General features: G+C 38.4%; 1 protein-coding gene across 2 annotated transcripts in view; it reads left to right on the forward strand.

Annotated features, from left to right (window-relative positions):
- Positions 1-609: 609 nt before the first annotated feature.
- Positions 610-23,909, forward strand: part of noc2l (NOC2-like nucleolar associated transcriptional repressor) — a 38,727-nt gene continuing 15,427 nt past the window's right edge. The window contains exons 1-15 of one of the 2 annotated variants that reach the window (XM_026921233.3): positions 610-953; positions 1,399-1,518; positions 2,129-2,254; positions 4,822-5,005; positions 6,149-6,265; positions 7,563-7,677; positions 7,793-7,886; positions 8,009-8,087; positions 8,210-8,320; positions 10,373-10,486; positions 13,181-13,369; positions 13,478-13,617; positions 14,804-14,915; positions 20,003-20,116; positions 23,728-23,829. In XM_026921233.3, the coding sequence (XP_026777034.2) occupies positions 1,499-1,518; positions 2,129-2,254; positions 4,822-5,005; positions 6,149-6,265; positions 7,563-7,677; positions 7,793-7,886; positions 8,009-8,087; positions 8,210-8,320; positions 10,373-10,486; positions 13,181-13,369; positions 13,478-13,617; positions 14,804-14,915; positions 20,003-20,116; positions 23,728-23,829 (1,617 nt within the window). In that variant the 5' untranslated portion in view covers positions 610-953; positions 1,399-1,498. Of the gene's footprint in view, positions 954-1,398; positions 1,519-1,554; positions 1,950-2,128; positions 2,255-4,821; positions 5,006-6,148; positions 6,266-7,562; positions 7,678-7,792; positions 7,887-8,008; positions 8,088-8,209; positions 8,321-10,372; positions 10,487-13,180; positions 13,370-13,477; positions 13,618-14,803; positions 14,916-20,002; positions 20,117-23,727; positions 23,830-23,909 lie in introns of those variants that run through there. The other variant, XM_034312117.2, reaches the window with a different exon arrangement.

Genomic DNA, 23,909 nt, shown 5'->3' on the forward strand with positions numbered 1-23,909 from the left:
CATGAACAAAAAACCTCAATCCATCATGGATAACGTTACTGCATTGTATTAGGTTCTGCATATAGTGTTCAAGAATAAGTATTGTACATAGTATTCAAGAATAATATAATATTAGTATATTCTTATATTCTTCTTATATATATATATATATATATTAGTATACCTATTCAGGACTAGGTATTTAGTATTCAGGAATAGGTATTGTATATTGTATACAAAAATAAATATTGTATATAGTATTCAGGAGTAGGTATTGTATATAGTATTCAGGAATAGGTATTGTATACAGTATTCAGGAATAGGTATTGTATATAGTATTCAGGAATAGGTATTGTATACAGTATTCAGGAATAGGTATTGTATACAGTATTCAGGAATAGGTATTGTATACAGTATTCAGGAATAGGTATTGTATATAGTATTCAGGAATAGGTATTGTATATAGTATTCAGGAATAGGTATTATATATAATATTCAGGAATAGGTATTGTATATAGTATTCAGGAATAGGTATTGTATATAGTATTCAGGAAGATATTATAAGAATAACCCTTTGGGGTGTGCTGTTATAGGAAAATAATCCAAACTGGGGCAGTTACAAAGCCAAATGACACCTGCCCATTGTGAATTGTTTTCCTATAACAGCACACCCCAATCCTAATTCATCAAACATTCAACAGAGCTGTGGTATCCATCCATCCTTTCTCTGTACCACTTATCCTACACAGGATCGCAGGGATCCTGAAGCCCATCCCAGGGGCCTCGGGGTGCAAGGCGGGGGACACTCTGTACAGGGTGCAAATCCATCACAGGGCACAATCGCAGACACTCAGACACTACAGACAATTTGGAAATGCCTATCAGCCTACAACACATGTCTTTGGACTGGGGGAGGAAACCAGAGTACCCAGAGGAAACCCCTGAAGCACGGGGAGAAACCCCCAACCCTGGAGGTACGAGGCAAGAGTGCTAACCTCTAAGCCACCGTGCCCCCCGGGCTGTGGTATAATTAGTCCTAACACATTCATACAACAATGTACAGAACTAATGTTTTAATATATGGATGCAAATGAATACAAAACACTCTAAACCACAGACAAATCATTCACTGCTGTCAGTAGCTCTAGAGTGGCCACCGTTGCACGGAAAGTATGCACCTGGCAACACAATCACCCCTCGTCTGTTTTACAGCCGTGGAACACCGAATGAAACAAATTAATTTTTTGTTTCACGTCACGCCTACAGCTGTGTGTTTCATACATTGAAATTCGTTTAATAAATTTCATACACCTTTAGAAATAACCGAGTTTCGTGATCGAGTAAACATTTAACGACAATAAGGAAGCATATAGCTTAAAAACAGTGTAGTCTGTTAATTTTCTATGTGCTACTTTTTAGGCTTTAAGTCTCGCGATGGAACGAAACATGACACAAAAGATCAACAGACCGCAGCGGTGCATTGTGGGTAGTGCGTCCACAAGCACGTTTGGGATCCAGCATGGCAGGAAAGAGCAAGAGGTAACGTTAAGTGTGATGTTTGTTGTATTCATTTAACAGTGTAAATCATTAATTTGGAGTGTTGTTAGAGAATAGAGGGACTTTATAGGATATAGAGCTGAATGTTTAAACAAGTACTTTCTCTAGTATGTAGTCAGAAGTACTGAACATTAGCGCTAGCCAGCTAGAGGGCTACATAGAAGTATTAGCACTTAGATACTGTGAATTATGGGCATAGTGATATTAGGAGTTTTATAGCAAGACATCTGAAATCTTGTTTTCTATATTAGCTTCACTTCATAATAGTAAATTAGAGTCAGTGTTTAGCTTGATGGTGGTTTTACAGAATAACTCCCTTGGCTAGTTCACACTTAGTAAACTCAGGACTGTGATGTATGTGGTCTTAAAACCTTGCCCATCTATACAGATTTATACATGGAAGGCATCTTAAAGTTGAGTAGAGTTAAAATAAATGTACTGATTGTTGATTTGTTGTTAGATCAGCTGAAAATAAGAGACCCAAACTGGACAAACTAGCTACATTTAGCATTTAACTCTCTAACCTCTAATCTAGAACATCAAATGCACTTTTTGTACAGTGTCATATTGTTTGTGTATGTTTGTGGCACAGGAAGTTGGAGGATCTGAGCGTGGATGAATTCCTGTTGTCTGGATTTGACGCTTTCGAGGGGAATGAATCTGAAGATGAGGTTTCAGCCCCAGAGGATGAGACAGATAACTCTGTATCCCAAGAAAAGTAAGCATGGTTTTAATTGTGGTTGAGAATATTACAGAGAAAATGCAATTACACTGGTTTAAAAAAAAAAAACACAGCTATTGTTTTTAATTAGCAGCATGCCAAAAATGTTCCACGCTGAAAAGCAAAACCCTCAGTGCATTTTTCTCTTAAGACACTGATCTCTTTGATGAAAAGCAGTCATCAGGAGATTGCTTATTTAAGAGTTAAACACTGAGTGCAGGTCAGAATTGAATCTAAGTGTTTGATTTGATTCTTTTACCTCACCGCTCTGAGCCGCACATAAAATACAAAAAAAACATTGAAAAGTAATGAAAATTAAATGAAAGTTTTGATTATAACGACGTCACAGACGATTGTGCTGATGCTTTAAATGTCACATCAGCACAATCATCTGTTCGGCACGTTTTCCTTCTTGGCTGTTGACTGTAACTGACGTCACTTCCAAATACAAACACACCCCATAGTATTAATCCCACCCCAACACTGATCGACGGGTTTCTGTGCAGGGCGTAGGACATGCAAATGCAAAGGGAATTGCGATTCCATCTGAATTTTGGTAGGCTCCATATGCAAGACCGAGGAAGTGAAAGAGCAAACGGGGTATTTTCTATTGCCATTTCGATATGACAGGGTCATAACTCTAGAGACGTGGGAAACGCAATTGCAAATAGACTTTGCTTTTCCATTTGAAATTTGGCAGACATCGTACGTTTGTTTAAATGAAAATGTAAACAGTAATACGTGATTTGCATTTTCATTTGAATTATGTCACAATTTATGCTTCCAGGAATAGAAAATGCAACTGCAAACACAGTTTGCAATTAGTTTTGAAAAAAGTCCAGAAAATACTTCCATATATAGCTGTAACGTCAGTTTAAATGTTATAAGTGTCCCACATTTACAAATTACTCCCGTCTGTTTATTAAAATACATTCTGTATAACGGCACTGTCGCCATCAGACTGCACTCTACAAGTCAGACAATATATTTTGTGAATACAAATATTGTGAGTACCAAAAATTTGATTTATTTGGAAGATTTGCCAATCTTAAGCACCACCGTTGATCATCAGTGGAACAAGCCTACAGCTTAAAATGCACATGAAAAGTGTTTTAATGTCAAGTCAAGTGGCTTTATTGTCATTTCATCCATATACAGCTAGTTAGTACATGGTGAAACAAAACAACATTCCTCCAGGACCATGTGCTACATAAAACAACACAGAACTACAAGAGACTACACATTTCTACATAAAGTGCACGTGCAAACGTGTACAAACAGCACAAGACAGTACAGTAACTACTAAAACAGTACAATAGACACAGTAAGAGACAGTGCAGTGCCAACCAGTACACAGTTCTAGTATGAGAGTGTCAGATATAACAGTAGTGCAAAAGAATAATAATATAATAAATTTCTGTGAATGTAAACATAACATACTATGACATAGTATTCGGCAGATAAGTTTATATTATATTTGGACACAGGAGTTGTGCAGGTAGCAGCCAGGTAGAGAGTATAGTAATGACAATAAATTATATACAATTTTTTTATAAATACAGTAGCAGCAAAAAATGTAGGTAGTAAATACAGAAAAGTGCAGAAACTGCAAAGGAAGTGGGATGGTGTTCAGTTGAGTGTCTGTGTGTCTCTGTGTGTCTCTGTGTGTCTCTGTGTGTCTCTGTGTGTGTGTGTGTGTGTGTGTGTGTGTGTGTTGTCAGTCCAGTCTCTGTGTATTGAGGAGTCTGATGGCTTGGGGGAAGAAACTGTTAATGTAGTATTGTGCTTGGGTTAGCATGCAGGTGCAAAAAATAACTTTCAGCTCATTCAAGCTGGTGAAATGATTCACCCACAGAGTTATTCATAATGAACAAATTATTCACAAATATTCACATACAATTTTATTCGATTGGTCGAGCGTCGTTCTAAGAGTGCTTATATTTATTATAACCTCAGTGGGATGTTTCAGTGTGTGTATCACTCCTCTCGTCTGTGTTCACCACGTAAAAATTAGTTAGTGTCATCATCAGCGGACAATGCAAAGGATAATTTTCAGGAATCTAACTTTCGATTTAACATATGAAAGCTTGTCAGATGAAGATGAAAAGGAAGAAGGGACGACAATTTTACTGGAAGCACCTTTAAAGGGAATGTACAAATCAATGTGAGCTCGCTAGCCAGCTAGCTGGCGTGCTATAAAGTGAGTGTAGCTTCTTCGGGATCTATTTCCACTAGCAGAGCAAAAATAAACAGAACATTTGTCCATATTTTATCTGAAATGTCACTCGATATTAATTTCTTGTTTGTAGTTCTGTTGTATAAAAGCAGTATCGCACTCGTGCATTGCTGCATTATAAGCTGTGAATAACGGCACTGAAATATCACACCACATTAAATTTAAAAAATTATAGCTCTAATATGGTGTGATATTTCAGTGCCGTTATTCACCCCTGTGTTCAGTGATCCTGTGTGTGAAAGTGTCATGATCTCTACGTCTTTATTATGAATCATTTGCTATGGCACATATCAGCAGAAATCTAAACTCTGCCTTTTTTTTTCCTAAGGAGTCTCAAAAATAAGGGCAAAGCATCTCAACACAAAGACCAGCTCTCGAGGCTTAAAAGCACGGATCCAGAGTTCTACAAGTTTTTACAGGACAACGACCAAAAGCTGCTGAATTTCGATGACACGGATAGTTCAGAGGATGACGAGGAAGAGAAATACCACAAACTCCCATCTCAACTGGAGGTACGGCCTCCTTTACTAGATGACTGTCCTGGTTAAAAAAATAAATAAATAAACATTAGCAGGAAACTATGGGAATATAGTATTTGGTTATATACAGCTGAGGCAAAACATACACTTAGGCTAAATATTTCATCACAAACGCCACACGTTTTATGTTAACATACATTTCTTCAGTCAGTTAGGGCTTCTACTTTGTTCACCTCAGAGGTTATTGTAAAACAATCGATTTATTTCAGGTTTAATTCCCCGTATCAGAATTCCAGTGGGTCAGACTTTTACATAAACCAAGTTGATTGTCTTTTAAACAGTCTGAAAGATCCCAGGAATTGATGTAATGACTTTTAGAAGCTTCTAATTGGCTTCTAATTTAGGAGTCATCTTGGAGCACATATGGCTATATTTGGAGTCAGTGCCTTTTTTGCCCTTGATACTGTGGGAGAATCCAAGCAATTCAGCCAAGACCTCAGAATGAAATTGGTTGGCATGTTTGCCTCACACCTTCGGGGTTGGAGGTTCGAATCCCACCTCTGCTCTGTGTGCGCAGAGTTTCCATGTTCTCCCTGTGCTTCGGGGATTTCCTCCCAGTCCATAGACATGCGTTGTAGCCTGATTGGCATTTCCAAATTGTCCGTAGTGTGTGAATGTGTGTGTGGTTCTGTCCATACATAGAGAAAATTAACACAAAATGTAACTTTATTTACAAAACATCCTCTACATGATTGCCATTTCTTTGTAAACACACACACACTGAGTCTTCCTTCCGACTCATGGTGAACTCTTGAACTTCACTACACCAGTACCAGCAGGCAAAGAGGACCGCCTTTTGTAATTATCTACCAATCAGTGCATTAGTTCTCTTGTTGCTAGGCAGAGCTCCTTGCGTGACCAATCACATCAAGTAATCTTTAGTCATGGTTACTTGGTTGTTTAAGTAAAAACAACATTACTTACATTACAACAGGGTTTACAGTGTGCAGTCATTTGGCCTCGACTGTATAGTGTTTGCACTGATAGTGTGTTCTCAATATTTGTATTTATTTTTAAAGTATTCCTAGTGGATCTGAGAACTCAGTGTCCATCTTTTTTATATTGTTTAGTAACAGTAAAAACTAATTTTAACGGAATAGTTCTCTGTGATTTCAGGTTGCCAGCTCAGATGAGGAAGTGGATGAGAAAGATGAGAAAAAGGTGAAAAAATCTTCAAAAAAGGCCACAAAAGTCACAGCTAAGATGATTGAGGATTGGAAAACGGCGCTTAAGGTAATATTTGTCTTTACGCCAATGCATTTGAATTTTCTTCATGAATGTGGTTTCATTAACATGTAATCATATTATCGTGCCTTTGCGTGTTACAGGTGAGGACACTCCATGCCACCTTTAATACTTAAAGCATATTTTTACATTTTACATTTTTGAAACACATTAAATATGATTTCAAGAGTTAATATTACAATATTTTATTATTCTGGTGAGAGGTTGGTGGTTGTGTGGCACTCTGCCATCACAGGGTGACATTGCTAGTACAGTTACAAAGACATTTATTAGGAGGAAGAAAATTCAGCAGTTGAGGTCAGGTTTTGCTGTTAGCTCCTTCTTTTCTCACTCACCATTTTTCAGAATTGATAAGTTCTACTGGATTAGTGTGAAATTTGATTGTTGATAAAATAAATTCAGCACCATTGAAGGTCACGTGTTGATGACAAAGATTAATACGCAAGTCGACAAGAATGTTTTTTTTTTTTTTTCTTTCTTTCTTTTATTCCCTTTATTATCATTTAGCAGCATTAATAATAAACAGAACCTTTTGAAACGAGTTGCGTAGCCTGTGGATTGTGCCATCACTTTCAGAGTGGTTTACATTTAATCCTGCTGCACATTGCATGTTAGTGGTTTCTAGCAAGTGTCTAGTAAATAATAAACTACAATGCAATATACAATATTCAGGCTATGTTGTGTAGTCTAGGCCTATAAGCTAAACACAAAATGGGTTGTATTTTAATCTCATTAAACTAATAAACACTGAATACAGGGATGTTGTGCACTTATAATAATCTGACCTCCTGATCATTGTTTTGCACAAGAATGTGTGACTTTTCATATTTAAAAAACAAAGTCTGTATTTCCTCAGCCAGACTTATCTGTGTAATATACAATTTGTAGAATCAGTACCTTTTTAAACATACATCAGACATCACACTCCTGTTGATTGCTGTATTTATTACATAGATTTTCCTTATTTATGTAAGGACTAAAGCATGATGGAACATGCTGTTTTAGGAAGAGAATTATCAACGACAGGGGTCAAATGCAGAGTGGAGTTACTGTTAACACCCTGAAATGGATGTTTTTCCTGTAACAGCACGTCCCAGAGTGTTTTGTTCCTTTATACCACAGCAATTTGCCAAGGATTACATGCATTCATTTATTCGTCTCCAGTAACCACTTTACCCTGGTCATGGTTGCTGTGCCACCAATAAATTTTTTAAATTTACTAATGAACAACACGTCATACTTTTCATCCATTTATTTATTTATTTATTTATTTTAAACTTTGCAGAAAGAGCCTACTCCACGTTTGGTCCGGGACATCACACAGGCATTCAAAGCTGCAGTGGCAACTACAAAAGGCGACAAAGACATAGAGTGTCGCTACAGCGTGGATGACAGTTCAGGTAAATACCTCGCTTTAATGAAACGTGTTACACATTATATGTTAAGTCAGAATGGGCTGAATGAAATGCTTGTTATTTTTCTTTTTTTTTTTTTGTTTTTTTTTTTTTTTTTCAGTATTCAATGCACTGATCCTGTTCTGCATAAAGGACATGCATGGTGCCCTGAACAAACTGCTAAATTTCAAAGCTCCGGACAGAGAGAAAAAAAAGTATGGGCATGTAATTTTCTCGATTACTCAACCTCTCATTGTTTCTGTCATGGTTTCCTTGTAATAGTGTTTATTTTGCTTATTAATGAGCTCACCTGATTTATATGTATATATTTTGCCAGATTAATATTGCCATCATCAAGTCCCAGGTGGCAGAAGAATCAGCTTGATATCAAAATGTACTTGAGTGGTCTTGTTCAGGTATGTTTTTCATTTGTGCTTTTTTTTTTAATATATATTTATTTATTTTTAAAGTTTGTCCTCTTAATCACACTGCAGTGTGTAACATGCTGATGTCTGCACTGAAATCTGTCTGTTCACAGCTGCTCTCCAGTCTCACCCAGTCCACAGTTATCACTGCTGTTCTCCGCCATGCAAACCAGATGGTGCCCTACTTCCTGTGTGTGCCAAAACAGGCCCGACACTTACTGAAGGTGGGGGTGCTGGGGTTTTTTCTGTGGTTATCTGAAAGAAATGTGTGAGTGGGTGTATACATGCAGCAGGGGTGGACAAATCATTAGTTTAATATCTGACCCACGGTAAAGGAAAAGCTCCAGTGTGTTGCTCAGTCTCATGTATTGGTTGCCCAAAAACCTAACTGATGAGGCTAAAAGTGGTAGCTAACCTCATGTAGTAAAGTATGGTGAGCCAGTTAGGTGCATTAATACAGACTAAGAGTAATAAAAGAATATATGATCATGTAGCATGTTGCATTTATATCTTTAACAAAAAACATTAGCGAACATTTCAGCTGAGAGATATGGTGTTCTGTCTTCACATCGCATGTGAATTATTCAAGTCTGGTTACTGGCTTTATTTTCTCTAGATATGTTTAACTACAAGGACACTACATGTTGTTCTAGAGTTAAATGACCACTTTGTGCTGGACTTTATTCTGCTCAGTTTTGACTAGTTAAATATGAAGAAAATAAACTAAAAGCCCAGACCCATAATCTGCTTGTCCTGGGTGACTGAGCTGGTGATGGGCACTATGACAAAAATACAAATAATAAAATCTATCATTATATTTTAAGATATTTCTAAGATAAGTGTTCCATTATAAAAGAAACCTTTAAGAGTTAGGTTGATGATAATTATATTTAATGTGTAATAGGCTTGGGACGATGGACAATAGTATCAGGAATTGCCGAATCCGACAGATTCCAACTATCATGATAGATATCAAGTTGGACGATTAAACGTCTGTCTTATTTTTGCTTTAAGATGTGCAAAAATAAATTGTGTTGTATCTTGTAATATGTTTTTTCTTTTCTCTTACTTTGTATCCTATATGAATCATAATAACCTGCTGTATGACTTCAGAGCAGAGCAACAAAACATCTTCCTTGATGAATCTTAGCTTCCCTTGTCCATGCTGCTGAACAGATAAAGACATGAATGTCTTCGCTCTCGAAACATGAGGGGCAGTTTAAATTAAGAAAATGGCACAATGTGACTCAACACAGAGCACAAGCACACGTAGTTTATATAATTTTATTTAAATATTATAATGAGCTTAGTTACAGCTAACCACTCGTAATGTTTATTTACAGTCCCGACTTCAGTTTTACAGCATTCCTGATTTTGTTAACAGGTAATTAGGCAAAAAAAAAAAAAACTGACTAAATGCTATTGCGGCTACAGCCGACTCGTAACCAGCCTCCAGCACTTTTTCTGCTGTAATGACATGTACAAGACATGCATAACATGTGTCTGCCCACATCCCCTTCTTTTCCCTCCTCAAAGCCAATTGGCTATAGTTTGGGGGTTTGATAAGATGATGGCATATTGCACATAACCTCACAAGCCTAATGTGTACTAAAAATCTCTTTAAAATTGTTAACATTTTACATTTTTGAAGATTTAGACAGTAGAAAACATACTCAAATCTGCTTCTAGTGTTTGTAATTTTTTTATTCTTAAAAAAAGCTTAAAAAAAATATAAAAAGATCATGAGCCCCACAATATCGTAGCAAAGTATATTGTGACTTAATTTATCGTGATATCACTATTATATGATCATATCGCCCAGCCCTAGCCTATACTGCTGATTTGTCCAACCCTGGTGCAGGTTTACTTGATTCTTATTTACTGGAGGACTACATACATGGTTTCAATGCAGAAAAATAATGAAATCCATAGTTCAGCATATTCACTTGTGGATTTTGTTATGCTGCTATAGGATTAACCTAACTTCATGCTCTGATATCACTCTTCCTTTTAACGTCAGGGGAAATGTTGTTCCAAGGGGAACTTAATGCCCTTCAGGCAAATTATACCCAGATGTGTCGTGTGTTATTATGAGCAGTCAGTTAGTAATGACATGTAGTCATGCATCTGGGAGAGCTGTATTGTTGTGTACATGGAGATTGTCTTGGCAGGGCAGCATAGGGACTAAAATGATTAAAGATAAACCATCAGATTTCTTGTTGTTGTTGTTTATTATTGCATGTACAAGTCATTTTCTCCTCCATTTCTCTCTGTAGCAACTGATAAAGCAGTGGAGCACAGGAGAGGAGACCGTGCGAGTGCTGGCCTTTCTGGCCATCAACAAGATCTGCCGTCAGAAACAAAACATGTTCCTAAACACCGTCCTCAAGGTAACCCAGCCCACATCCAAACCTTCAACACTGGCGCAACAACTCATGAACGTACAATGACCGCCAGCAGTCATTACATTCTTTACCAAATTTATCCCTAAATTTTTGTTTACATGTCATTAATGACAGTTATGCATCAAAAACTATATTAATAATTTTACCTTGAGTTCATGACTTAGACAAAGTGGTGTTGCAGTCAGTAATTTGAGGAATAGCATGATTCTAGCCCTCTCTTGAGCTGTTTGGATTCTGAAGATTAATGTAGGCAGGGAAGGTACAAAATATCTCTAAGGCAAGAGGAACCTTAATCATTCATTGAGGTTAATAAGAGCTGTAAGCAGCCTGTCTAATGTAAACATTTCCTTCTTGAATATTTTCTTCTCTTTTAGTCTGAGTAATGCCAGTTGACGGATTCATACCCACATCATAAGTGATGTCCAAAGTTTTCTGTTCTTTCCAGTCCTCATATTAACTTTTAGTAGAATTACAAGATCGTGTTTACTGACAGATGGGCCTTTTAAATGCAGAATTAGTGTTTTTGTTATACTGGGGTCCCTGCAGAAGTTAATTAAAGGTGTTTGATGTAACTGTTGCAAAAATTTGGGACAGATTATATAGGTCATTCTTCACTTAAATGTGTAAGACATTGATGAAATAGCTGCCCTGCTGACAGAATTACAGCTTACTGAATCTGCATACAAACCCCATTCAGACACAGTGATCTGCGACGGTACTGTAACACTATTGTTCCAGCGTTGGTTAAGATTCTATACGTTCTCACTAAGGCAGTTTGAATGACCAACGTTTTATTTCTACCGTAATAGAGAAACAAGTCATTTTGTATGAAAGGCAGTATAAAGTTTTCTCTAAAATAATGTAAATAGCTGGTCTGTACATAATAGTACATAAAAAGCAAATGGAAACAAACAGTACAGGCCAGATAAGGTATACATCGTACAGTATTTATCACAGATGTTAAACTTATGGTGTCATGTATGTTTTTTTTAAATGAAAATATTGCAGAGCAGTGTCATCATAGAAGCTTGGGTAATGGAGACAGGGGGCTTTAGACCAGCTGTATTAAGATAGTGGGAGAGTCAATAAAATGCATATTTATTTTTATTCTGATTATCCATGAGTAACATTATTGCACAATCATGAGAGCTACAGACTATACAATCATGGCATAAATATATATTTTTTCAACTAAAGTTCACAATGTATAGAAAGCAGAGGGTTTGTGTTTTTAAATATAAATTTATGGAGATTTTATCTTTCACTGTTGTAGCCCATCCACCTCAAGGTTCTCTGTGTGTTCTGTGATGCTTTTCTGCTCACCATGGTTGTAAAGAGTGGTTATTTGAGTTACCTTATCCCTCCTGCCAGCTCGAACCAGTCTGGCCATTCTCCTCTGAAATTTCTCCTCAACTAGGCGTTATTTCTCCCTCAGCAGTGTTTCTGATGCTCGCTGGAAGCTTTGCTTTTCATACAAGGTCCTTAAAAAATTTAATTTGTCTGAAATTACGGAAAAGTAATTAGTAAATAATAGCATATACATTAGTTTAATAACATTAGCATATCCTGTTAGGGTTTCCTATCAGACATCACTATAGTCTTGATATATTGTACAACGTCTGCAAATTAGTTGGATAACAGTAGTCCACTTAGCAGTTATGAATGAATACAAATTGTCATCAAAAAGGGAATATGGTCAGCTAATCCATGACCATAATCACAATAATTAGAGGATATACTATGCACTTATAATGCACAAAACATAATGACCTATGGCCCTTCACATGTATGAAGCTTTTTCCTGTCACTGTGGCGATGTACATTTTAAGCAGTGAATGCGTTTGCGACAGAACACTTCCATGACAGTAATTCTTTCCACCTGTGTGCATTTGCACTGTTAATGAAATACTTCAGTAAAATCAGTTGCTGTCCACAAATGTATAATAAGTCTTGCTAATGTTTTACTTTATTAGCATGCACATTAGTTGAATCCACTTGCATGCCACAGAATGCTCTGTTGCTTCTCGTCTGAGCCAAAATTCTTTGCTTTGTTTTAATTCTGAGCAGGAAAACAGAAGGTTTTTAAATGCACATCCATTTTTAAGGCCCAGTTGAGTTGTCATAATAAGAGTCAGTTTTTAAAAAAAAAAAAAAAATTTATTATTTACTCTCTAATTGCATACTGACATAAATTAAAACATATTGTATTAAGGCGTTACCTCCACTGGAGGTGCAGTGTAACAGCGTCCCAAATGTTTTATTTACGTTATACCTCAGCAATTTCCCAACGATACAGGTTTTTGTTTGTTAAGAATGACATGTACACCGTGTAAAATCTGTTTATTATTAAGCTTAGATGTAGTGGTGCAGCCACTATTCAGGTCCCTGTGAATTCACTGGTTCTCTAGAAATGATATCATATTAGAACGAGTTCATTAATATAAACCTGTGATTTGCCATGTAGTTATTGTAAAAGCTACAGGCTGCTCTTACAGAAAACACATCATATTTGAGAATTCAGCACCACTGTGGAATAAATATATGTAAGACTCATGAAATTGAGTTAATTGGTATTATGTTGATGTTATAAGATATCTACCTTTGTTATATTTTTTTGCATAAATTGGCAGGAACATCACCTGGTAATAAATTCAATAAATGTCATCTCTTTGTTTGTAGCAAATGTACATCGCTTACGTCCAGAACTGCAAGTTCACCTCCCCCAACGCGCTGCCGTTAATAAACTTTATGCAGCGCACTCTGGCTGAGATGTACTCTCTGGACACACAAGTCTCCTACCAGCATGGCTTCATCTACATCCGCCAGCTCGCCATCCACCTGCGCAATGCCATGAACATGAAGAAGAAGGTAATCAGCCTTACCATCAAATAAGGGCTCATATAAATGATTGAACACCAGCATTTCTGATCTTGTCTGCATTTGTTTGTGATGATTTTGGTGTGTGTGTGTGTGTAGGAAACGTACCAGTCTGTATATAACTGGCAATATGTGCACTGCCTGCATCTGTGGTGTCGAGTGTTAAGCACAATCTACCCCAGTGAGGTGCTCGAGCCCCTAATCTACCCCCTGTGCCAGGTCATCGTCGGCTGCATCAAGTAAGCTCACTATACTAGATTTATTCGCTATTCAGTACACTCGCTACACTGTTTTTCTAAGACTGCAGTGGACACAGGACTCACCGAAACTGGATAGTTTCTAAGACTAGAAGAACGTCAACCCCTTCTATTTTTAGTCTATACACTTTCAGTGAACCTGTGCTCACTGTAGCCTCAGATTCCGGGGCTTGGCTGACAGAAGTGGAACCCGATGTGATCTTCCGCTGTTGTAGCTCATCCACCTCAAGGTTCTGTGTGTTGTGTGTTCTGTGATGCTTTTCCGCTCACTAAGGTTGTAGAGAGTCATTGAAAAGTCATCCATGGATGCGTTCATCATTTTTGATATGCAGCAGTAGAGCGCAGAACAGAAACAGGGTATTAATCAAGAAACGGTGTACCACCTGTCATTATCGTCGATGTTCTCTCCCTGTGCTTGCTCAGGTTTCCTTCATAGGGGTGTCCCTTACAGAGTGAACATTTTTGTACATTACTTTCTAAATACTTAAATTTTATATTTGTTGTCATCATCACTACAGATTTGTTAAGTTATATTTGAAGTGGCATTAAAAAGTCTTAAGGTATTAACATCACAATACCTGCATATACCCTGATTATTGTGTTTACTTCCAATTAAGACTAAAGTCTTTGTGTGTGTGTATGTATATATTTTAATTATACAATAATTTATATATATAATATTTTTAATTTTTAAAATTTTATAATAATATATTATTATTGTATAATTATATAATATGTAATTTATATATATTTTTTCAGGACACTGCACTAACTTGCTGATTTTTAAAAAAATAAAAGAAAATAAAAATGTGATGCAACTTACTTATTTAATTGAGCTTTTTGTAAATCTCAATTCTTTAGTAATGGTGATGTTGGCAGAATCACCAGCAGATGGCAATGTTGTCTGAATTTAGAGGAGGTTCTGACATCAGTTTTGCCCAATGATTCATTGGTACATAGTCTGGAGTTTGTTTTACTTTTCTGGCCTAACATTCTTTGCACCTTCTATTCATTTATAATACTGATGTGAAAAATGGTGGCGGCAATAAGATTGCAGTTGTGTTACTGTATTATTGCGTCTGAGCCAGTATGAAAAGTTAACTAATCCTCCTTTCTTTAAAGCTGCAGCCACTGTTTTTGATTAATGGTACGTGTGTTTGGTGTTTAGGTTGGTGCCCATCTCCCGGTATTACCCGTTGCGGCTGCATTGCGTCAGAGCTCTTATCCTGCTTTCCAGCAGCACCGAGACCTTTGTGCCCGTGTTGCCCTTCCTGCTGGAGGTAAGAGTAGGATACGGCTCATTAATTCTTCTTTATTTTAGGTTGATCCAGGCAGGTGTGCAGCCGTTTCACGCGTCACTCCCGTGCTGTTCCAGCACACTGCCATGGCTCAGGTTTCACTCTGCTTGATGCCAGCAAGAATGTGTGTGTGTGTGTGTGTGTTTGCATGAGATGTGTGAACATGTAAACTCCGTGGCTTTTGTCGCCATGGTGCTCCTGTGTCCTGCTGACTTCTAATAAAAGCCCCAAGAACTGAGTGGGATGCTGGAGCTGTTCCTGCTCCTGAATGCTTACCTGCAGTCCACACTTTTTGTTTTGTTAGTTTTTTCTTTCTTTTTTCCCCCCTCCAGTCTCTAACTGTACTGGTCAAATGATAGAATACGACTCCCCAGAAAGGCAGTTTAAAGTATAAGGGGCGTACGCTTGTTAGAGAGGCTTTTGTATGGAAAGAAGGCCATGACACAACACACACACACACACACACACACACACACACACACACACACACACACACATACAGAGGGTGAGTGGAAAAGCCGGTTAAACAGTCGACAGCATTCACCGTAGTGAGAGATGAAAGATAGAGAGGACGGAGTGTTTAGTTTGCGCGCGAGTGTTTGTCCAAGCGCCTGTGTGCGTTGGATATCTTCGTTATCAGGAGGAGCGGAGGTCACAAACCGTCGTGTGTGTGCGCGTGTGTGTGTGTGTGATGCTGGCATAGGCCCCTGCGGTGACAGCTGCTGTGAGAATAGAAGCGTGGAGGCGACAGCAGCCGCAACCAGCGGAAGAAAGAGGGCCGAGGGAAGGGGGGTGGTCATTGCAAGGGGGAAGGGTGCACGTGTTTGTGTGTGAGAGAGAAAGAGGTCTGTGGTTCATGCACAGTTCTAAGCGCGCTCTGCACATCACATCCTCTTTGCCTGAGGCGACCCTCTTTCTGCTCCCTGTGTTTATTTGTGATGCACTGCCTGCACTTCCTGTTTTTGCTCTCTCTGTAAAAAGAGATGTAGCTGCTTGCTTTTATTAGAGATGCAGAATGCAGAAGAGGCACCGTCTCTGTCCTTCCCCTGTCACTCTCTCGCAGCGGCCCTTTTCTTCCTCTTGTGTGCTCACTTGCTGTGTGTATCACTCTCTGCGTCTTTGTGCTTTTTCTTTCTTTCCTCCTCCCCCTCTCCATCGTAGTTTTCTTGTATGTGTGCGCTCTCTATCATTCGGTACTTCCTGTTGTATTGGCCCCTGAGCGTATCAGGTTGGGACCATGTGCCACCACTTCCTCTTGTGTCCCGCAGGCCGACACCACATCCGATGTTTGTATAGGCCGGCCATCCCTGAACGCGCAAGCGCACACACACGCACACACACGCACACGCACACGCACACGCACACACACACACGCACACAAACACACCTCCAGCACTAAATGACCTCCCATAGTCCTCTCAACTGTCTCAGTGCTTTCACACATACACATTCGCAGTCTAGAGTAGTCACACTTACTATGAAAGTCCCTTTGCACAGAATGTGATGTATAACAATCATCACATACAATGAAGGAGTGAACAAATGATGGTTATTAGCCAGCTCGCCGGGCAAGTAAAAGCTCTAATGTACTGCAAAGTATGTTTTTGTTGCCCAGAAACTGACTATAACTGAATGTGGTAGCTAACGTAATACATAATAATGTACGGTGAGTTAAGTGCAAATTTTACATTAATACAACGAAATGGAAATTAACAAGAGTTTCTAATGTAGCACATTGTGTTTGTGACCTCAAAAAAGTCACTAAGAAGCTAATCAAAGTTTTGGCTGGGACGTGACATTTGGTCTTTGCATCGCACATAAAAGAAAATTGTGTCTGGGTCCTGATTAGCATCTTCATCTTCTGCTAACATGTTTAACCGTGAGGTGACCGTGTGAAGGAAGTAGGAGAGTTATATGACAGCTTTGTGCTGAAAGTTATTTTGCTCAGTTTCGTCAGTGTTTCCACATACCAGGGTGTTCCTGATTCTCAAAAAGTTCTTTCATCCATGCACACTGATTAGTCCAACTAGTAAAGATCAATCTACTGACAGCTAGATCGCACCTCAGCTGATGTTTGTAGTGCAGCAGGCAGTGGGATTTCAAAATGAGTAGCTTGTACTATATTTACAGCATCAGGTGAAGCACATTAAGTTTTAACATGCAAACCAAATAAAACTCTTGTTTTTGTAGAAGCCACTAACACAGTTGGTGTTTATTTTTTATTTATTTATTTTTTGGTTGTTGAACCCCCTTGTCCTCCAGGCAACTATAAATAAAAAAATATAGCCTGGACATGAAATATGATTGTCCTGGGTGCATAACCTAATGAGCCTAATGATTTGTCCACCCCTGCAATATATTTGATGGAATTTGAGACATGTGAGTTTTTATTACCCGAGTTTTTTTTATTACCTGTTTATTCCTCTCTACTTAAAGCCGCATTCTCAGAGTCTGCTGCCGATTTACTCATAAATGACTTATGCTATACTGATTCTGAGATTCATAATAGCCAACAGCTTTTGTCTTGGAAATCAATCAAGTTCACTGGGTTACTTATGTCTCGGTATAGGATTATGTAATCAGTGACAGCAAATTCCCGACCTCAGATCTGGCCAGCAGGATTGCCATGCTTGGTTGGGAGTTTACTGTGGCCTACATCTATCATAATGGTGACGTCTAACGGCTCAGTTCCACCACGGCTACTGTTTCAGATACTGGATATTTTATTTGCGTTTCTACTGGAGGAATCAAGGCTGATTTTAGTTCCTGAGCTATGGTTCCAGGAATCATTTGGGCTCCTGCTCCAGAGCAGGTACTACTGGAACTAATGGCATGGTGTTTGCTATACTGAACATTGCTGATTGGCCGAGAACAAGCCGGAATGACTAACCATTTTATTCTGTGTTTTAATAATGATTTTTGGTACAAAAGTAATCTCCAGTAACTATGAAGTTCTTGTTCAGAATGTTTCCAGAACCCAGATGGAAACATGCTTCAAAGGACACTTGACCATTAATATACTGCATCCTGTGTTCCTAATAGACTAAACCACAATGCAGCTCTCATTTCCCTGTGGACATTACGCTTTAATTTCCTACATGGTGAGAGATTGACAAAGGTATATTGCACTCTGCATGAAATGACTTTGCACACCTTTTACTTGCATGCAGTTGTGTAAATTTAACAAGTACCGACTGTTTAAAGATTTAACAGAATTTACACCCAGGGTTGCTTCCCGGCACAGTATCCTCAGAGAACTGGCTTATGTTTTTTTTTTGACTGAGTTTCTGAATGGCAGTTAAGGCTGGGAATGACAGTTGAACAGGTTTTCCCAGTGGGAAGTTTATAATTATCAGAACGCCAAGACTATGGTGTATGTATTCTGTACATGTGCAAATCATGTTGAGGCTCGTTTTGTAGGGAAAAAAAGTGTGTATACAGGGTTAGAACATTTAGGCCAAAAATATTTTTATTCAGCTGTGAACATTAATTATCTTTTTGTGTTTGTTTGAAGACTGTGAAAATAAATTCCGTAATGTTTATCTTTAAACTAGGGATGCATTGATGCTGGTACTGTATTGAGTATTGCTCTGATCCCACCATCCCATAACATGTGACACTGTGCGACGTAAACCATATATTGTCATGTCAATGAACTGACCCCATGAAATGACTGCGATCTTTACATATTTCGTAATTAATTATTTACACTGTATTTTTATTAGAGAGCACGAGGAGTTCGTAGAGCAGTATCAGTGAGAGTGGTTATTAAAAAGGAGCCCAAGGTGCTGTGAATCGCAAGGAGACAATGGTATTTGCCAGCATGGAGCAGTGGAGTGAGCGTGCAGAGAAACTTTTCTATGTGCAGTTCAGTTCAGCGAGCACTGAGACAATGCAACTCTTCCTTTATTCTGGCTTGTCAGCGCCTACACTCCACTGCATGCGGCACTCTTATCTTAAAGCTACTATTTATGCGCCATGACATCTTAAACATACAACTCAGTACAGGGTGTTCCTTGCTAGCCGCACACAATAGCAACCAACATAAACGGAGCCAAATAAAATGTCCTTTGATTCCCCTGATTGCTTCTTACTTAGTAGGTTACTCAATTTGTTATCGAGAGTACCAAAAAAAATAGGCTTGATGCAACTGGTATCAATGTGTCCCTAATATAAATACAAGATATTACGTACTTAAATTGGAATATTCAAAAATCTACTTTAGTCACCTAACATAAGTTTGTTAAAAGCAATATCTATATATAGTTTTTAGCTAAATGTCTTGTGTCATTGATGTACAAAAAGAGCTCTGAACAAATACGTGCCATTGATGGCACACTTTTCACAAATTGAATACTATAAATGTATATAGTTACAATCACATAAGACACATATTGGAGCCTACAGTATATTATGTTACAGTATTATGTTATATCCTGTGTAGTGAGCATTTATAATAAATAGGAAGCCACGTATGATTTGGCCTATCTGTGTTGAAGCGGCTTAAATTACAAAAAAAATCTTTAAAGGTGGTTTTTTACATGGAACCTCAGGTTGGTGAAATGTGAGCTCTAAATATAGGCATCAAAAATGCTGGGTGAATAAAGAATCAAACATTAGAGTTAATGAAAATTCTAGTTTTGTAGCTTAATGATTTTCATTGCTTTATAAACTGACACGATTTTTACCTTTGCTTGTTTGTGATAAACACATCCTCAGCACTACTGCTGAGGGTCTAAAATGATTGGCTCATTAATACTGAAAATATTTTGCGTAACTATAAATCGGATGCAGTTTATTTTTTGGTGTGTGCACACGCTGATCAAACTGATACTGTTACCTTCATATTGCTGAATATATTCCTTGAGTCAGTATCAATCACTAAAATAAATTTAAATATATAACCAGCATACATTTGTGTTTTATCCGAGCTGAAGTATACTGACAGTTTCCATAATTCTGTTTTGTGATTTGTATATTGTGTATTTTGGGCTTTATTTTGGGTTCTTGTGTGTTTGAGGATATTTGAGACTGCAAACTTTATTTATGAATTTATTTTTTGTTCTCAGATCCTTCAGCAGGAAGACTTCAATAAAAAGCCAGGCCGTATGAGCGTCAAACCCATTAACTTTGCTGTGATTCTCAAACTCAGCAAAACCAACCTGCAGGAGAAAGCCTTCAAGGTGAGAGGTCTCACATTCTCTCTACATTAAAGGCTGCTTAAACATGCTGACACACCTGACAATACTGAAACAATTAGTCTGAATAATCGATAATGTCGATTATGAAAAATTATCAACATGGACTTTTATATTCGACACATTGTTTATTTAACCAATAGCAGACATGTAAGAGTGCACTATTCCTGGGTAGGATGTGATATCATAGTGAAGCCGCTGGGGGCGGGAGCAGCACTGATACTGCTGCACCACACAGTGCTGTGCGCAAAGCTGTTTAAGACCCATCACTGCTGAGGCAGTTTTAAAGAACACAAAAACAGATTGAAAGATTTCACTGAAACATAACAAGCTTCTTGTTTAGATAATGGAGCTGTCAGACTAGGGAACTAAAGGTTTAAAATGTTTTTTTGACATTCGAGTTCAATGTGAAAGTGACCAATAGACAACACAAGGGCGAGAGGCGTGATGAGAGTAGCTAGGAAAGAAAAAAAAAACCCAAACACTGGTAGTTTCACTCAAGAAAGTAAAAGCATGGTCCATTGAAGTCTGCACAAAGCAGAGACACCTTTCATAAATGTACTACCATTAAAAACGAAGGCAGCTGAAAGCTCCTGCTTTGTAAGTGAAATATACTAAACAGTTGATGTTACAGCCTCACAGTACATTTCATTCAAGGGGCTTTATATGTATATGCAAGAACAATTCTTTTTTTTTTTTTTTTTTTCGCTATGCTCTGAGGGCATTTCGGTTTGAGATCAACAGATGAATATGAGACGATAGATCTTTCCTGATATTTACATCTAGATGTGTTAAACAATGCACATTGGACACACACACACACACACACACACTTACATGTATACAGTGACACCTGTCAAGGGGTGGGATTTACTAGGCAGCAAGTGAACAGTTAGTTCTCAGTGTTGATGTGTTGGAAGCAGGAAAAATGGGCAAGCGTAAGGATCTGAGTGACTTTGACATGGGCCAAATCGGGATAGCTAGATGACTGGGTCAGAGCATCTCCAAAACAGCAAGACTTGTCCCAGGAAGGACAAAGGGTGAACTGGTGACAGGGTCATGGGCACCCAAAGCTCACTGATGTTCGTGGGGAGTTAAGGCTAGCCCGTCTGGTCCGATCCCACAGAAGATGCTGGGATGCACAAAATGCTGAAAAAGTTAATGCTGGGACCGGTCGGAGTGCCCATGCTGACCCCTGTCCACTGCCAGAAGCACCTACAATGGGCACGTGAGCATCAGAACTGGACCATGGAGCAATGGAAGAAGATGGACTGGTTTGATGAATCATTTTATTTATTTATTTTCTACATCTTATGGAAGGCTGGGTGCATGTACGTCACTTACCTGGGGAAGAGATGGCACCAGGATGCACTATGGGAAGACGGCAAGCCTGCGGAGGAAGTGTGATGCTCTGAGCAATGTTCTGCTGGCATTCATGTGGATGTTAATTTGACATGTGATGTCATCATGTTATATATAAATTCACTAATCCATTTAAATCCACTCATTTCAAGTTTATTATGCTATTTTTCAACATTCTTTATCAAGATCCTTATTTATAATTTAAATTAGTTGTTATTGTAACAGGGAATAAACATTAAAGATTAGACCTTGAGGAGAAAGTTCATAGAGCAACAAGATGTTACATGGTAGGTTGTTCCTCACATTACATAATTGAAGTTGTTTTACATTATATTATTTAAATAAACAAACAAAAATGTCGATTGATATTTGTTAAAGCCTGCTTCATTTATAAGGCAGTTAATTTAACCATATTAATCAATTATCCATCAATTAATTCACAGGAATATTGAATAATTGACTATTAAAATATTTGTTTTTGCCCGGTTCCCGGTTTTCAGTTTTTATCTCTGTTTCTAAATGCAACCACTTCCATTTGCCGTATATATTTAGAAATGTTTTGACTCAAGTAGGTTTCTTGTTACTTCTCTGATGTTGGAATTAGTTCAGAAAATGTATCCTTTCTTATTTCTAAGTGTGCTACAGCCAGAAATAGTAGGGTAGGCACGTCTCTTGAATCACATTAAGAAGTAGAAATAGAAAGATAGGAAAATGGATTGTTTTCCCTCTCATTGTACATCCCCTGTACCTGTATGAGCCTCTCGTATCTGATGAAAGTCTGAACATGTCGTCACAGCAGCTAAAGCAGCACATACTGGGCTTCTGCCAAGAGGATTGCCACTCGACCTGTGGGGATTATCCCATTATTAGCCCAGCTGCACGTCAGGATCCAGCCCCTGAGTCGGGTCGCATCACTAAAAATACTCCCCTCCTCCCTGACCTAACCGTCAGCATAGGGACTTTCCATAGTGGAAGAATGTTTGCAGAGACAATGAAGGGCTGGCCAAAGGCTTTACACCCAACCCCAGGCACAAACATTTTACGGATTAGTGGGATCTACGTGTTTAAACCTCGCTGGGTGAAGTGGGCAGGTTAAAATGGCTCCCAGTAGCAGGTCCTGGGTGCCGACAAGTCAGATTTTGTACTTCCTGGATGGCACACCCCCTACAAACTGCTGTATTGTACAATGTTCATTAGCTGTCAATAAGTGTGCTGGTGTTGGGAGAATTTGTTTTGCGGCATGTGATTATCAGTATTGCCATGTGAGACCAATTTATGCTCATGCTAACAAGCAACAGGCGAATCGTTCATTTTCAATGTATGTGTGTTCCAGGACACATACACAAATTAAAATCTGCATAAAAACTGCTAAGCGACAAATCCAAAAGTTTGACTAGGATAGTTCCTTGAACCAAGAATCTTACACATTATTTAGGATTCTAGAAATAAAAATGCACTTTAAGCTCAGCTCAGCAATTTTTAGGTCCTGTAATAACACTTTAATTTTATGTTCTCATCGCATTATAGCAACGCCTAAACTCACCAAAACTGCACAGTTGAAGTTGGGAAAAGATGGCACTGTTGTCTCAAATCTTGGAAGGGTTTTGTCCAGTTTTTTTGAACCTGTGGCCACTGTTGCCTCAGATACCTGTTTTTGGCTGATAGGTGTGGAGCCTGATGTGGTCTTCTGCGGTTGTATCCCATCCGCCTCAAGGTTCAACGGGTTGTGCTTTCTGAAGTGCTTTTCTGCTCACCACGGTTGTAAAGAGTGGTTATTTGAGTTACTGTGGCTATTCTCCATTCTCCTCTAACCTCTCTCAAGAAGACTTTTGTGCCTGCAGAACTACTGGATGTTTTTTGTTTTTTGCACCATTCTGTGCAAACACTAGAGGATGTTGTGCATGAAAATCCCAAAACAATCTGAGAAATTAAATATCTGAAATACTCAACACAGCCCGTCTGGCACCAGCAACCACGTCATTATCAAAGTCACTGAGATCACATTTTTCCCCATTCTGATGTTTGATGTGAACAGTAACTAAAGCTCTTGAGCTGTATCTGCTTGATTTTATGCATTGCGCTGCTACCACGTGATTGTCTTACTGGATAATTGCATGAATGTATAGGTGTAAAGGCCACCATGTATATAAATTCATCCCTGATACTTCTGGTCTATGTATAACCAGGTATGAAAGTTTTAAAACTGATGTCTGTAATGAATGTTTGTATTCCAGGATGGCCTGATCGAGCAGCTCTATGACCTCATACTGGAGTATTTCCACACCCAAGCCGCTACGATTGGCTTTCCTGAGCTTGCACTGCCTACCATCATCCAGGTACACAACATCTGTTTTCTTTCTCTTTTCTTTGTTTTCTTCTTGTCACCTCAATTCATGTAACACATAGAGGTGTGGAC

Source organism: Pangasianodon hypophthalmus, chromosome 16, assembly GCF_027358585.1.
Source record: "Pangasianodon hypophthalmus isolate fPanHyp1 chromosome 16, fPanHyp1.pri, whole genome shotgun sequence".
Taxonomy (NCBI): Eukaryota; Metazoa; Chordata; class Actinopteri; order Siluriformes; family Pangasiidae; genus Pangasianodon; species Pangasianodon hypophthalmus.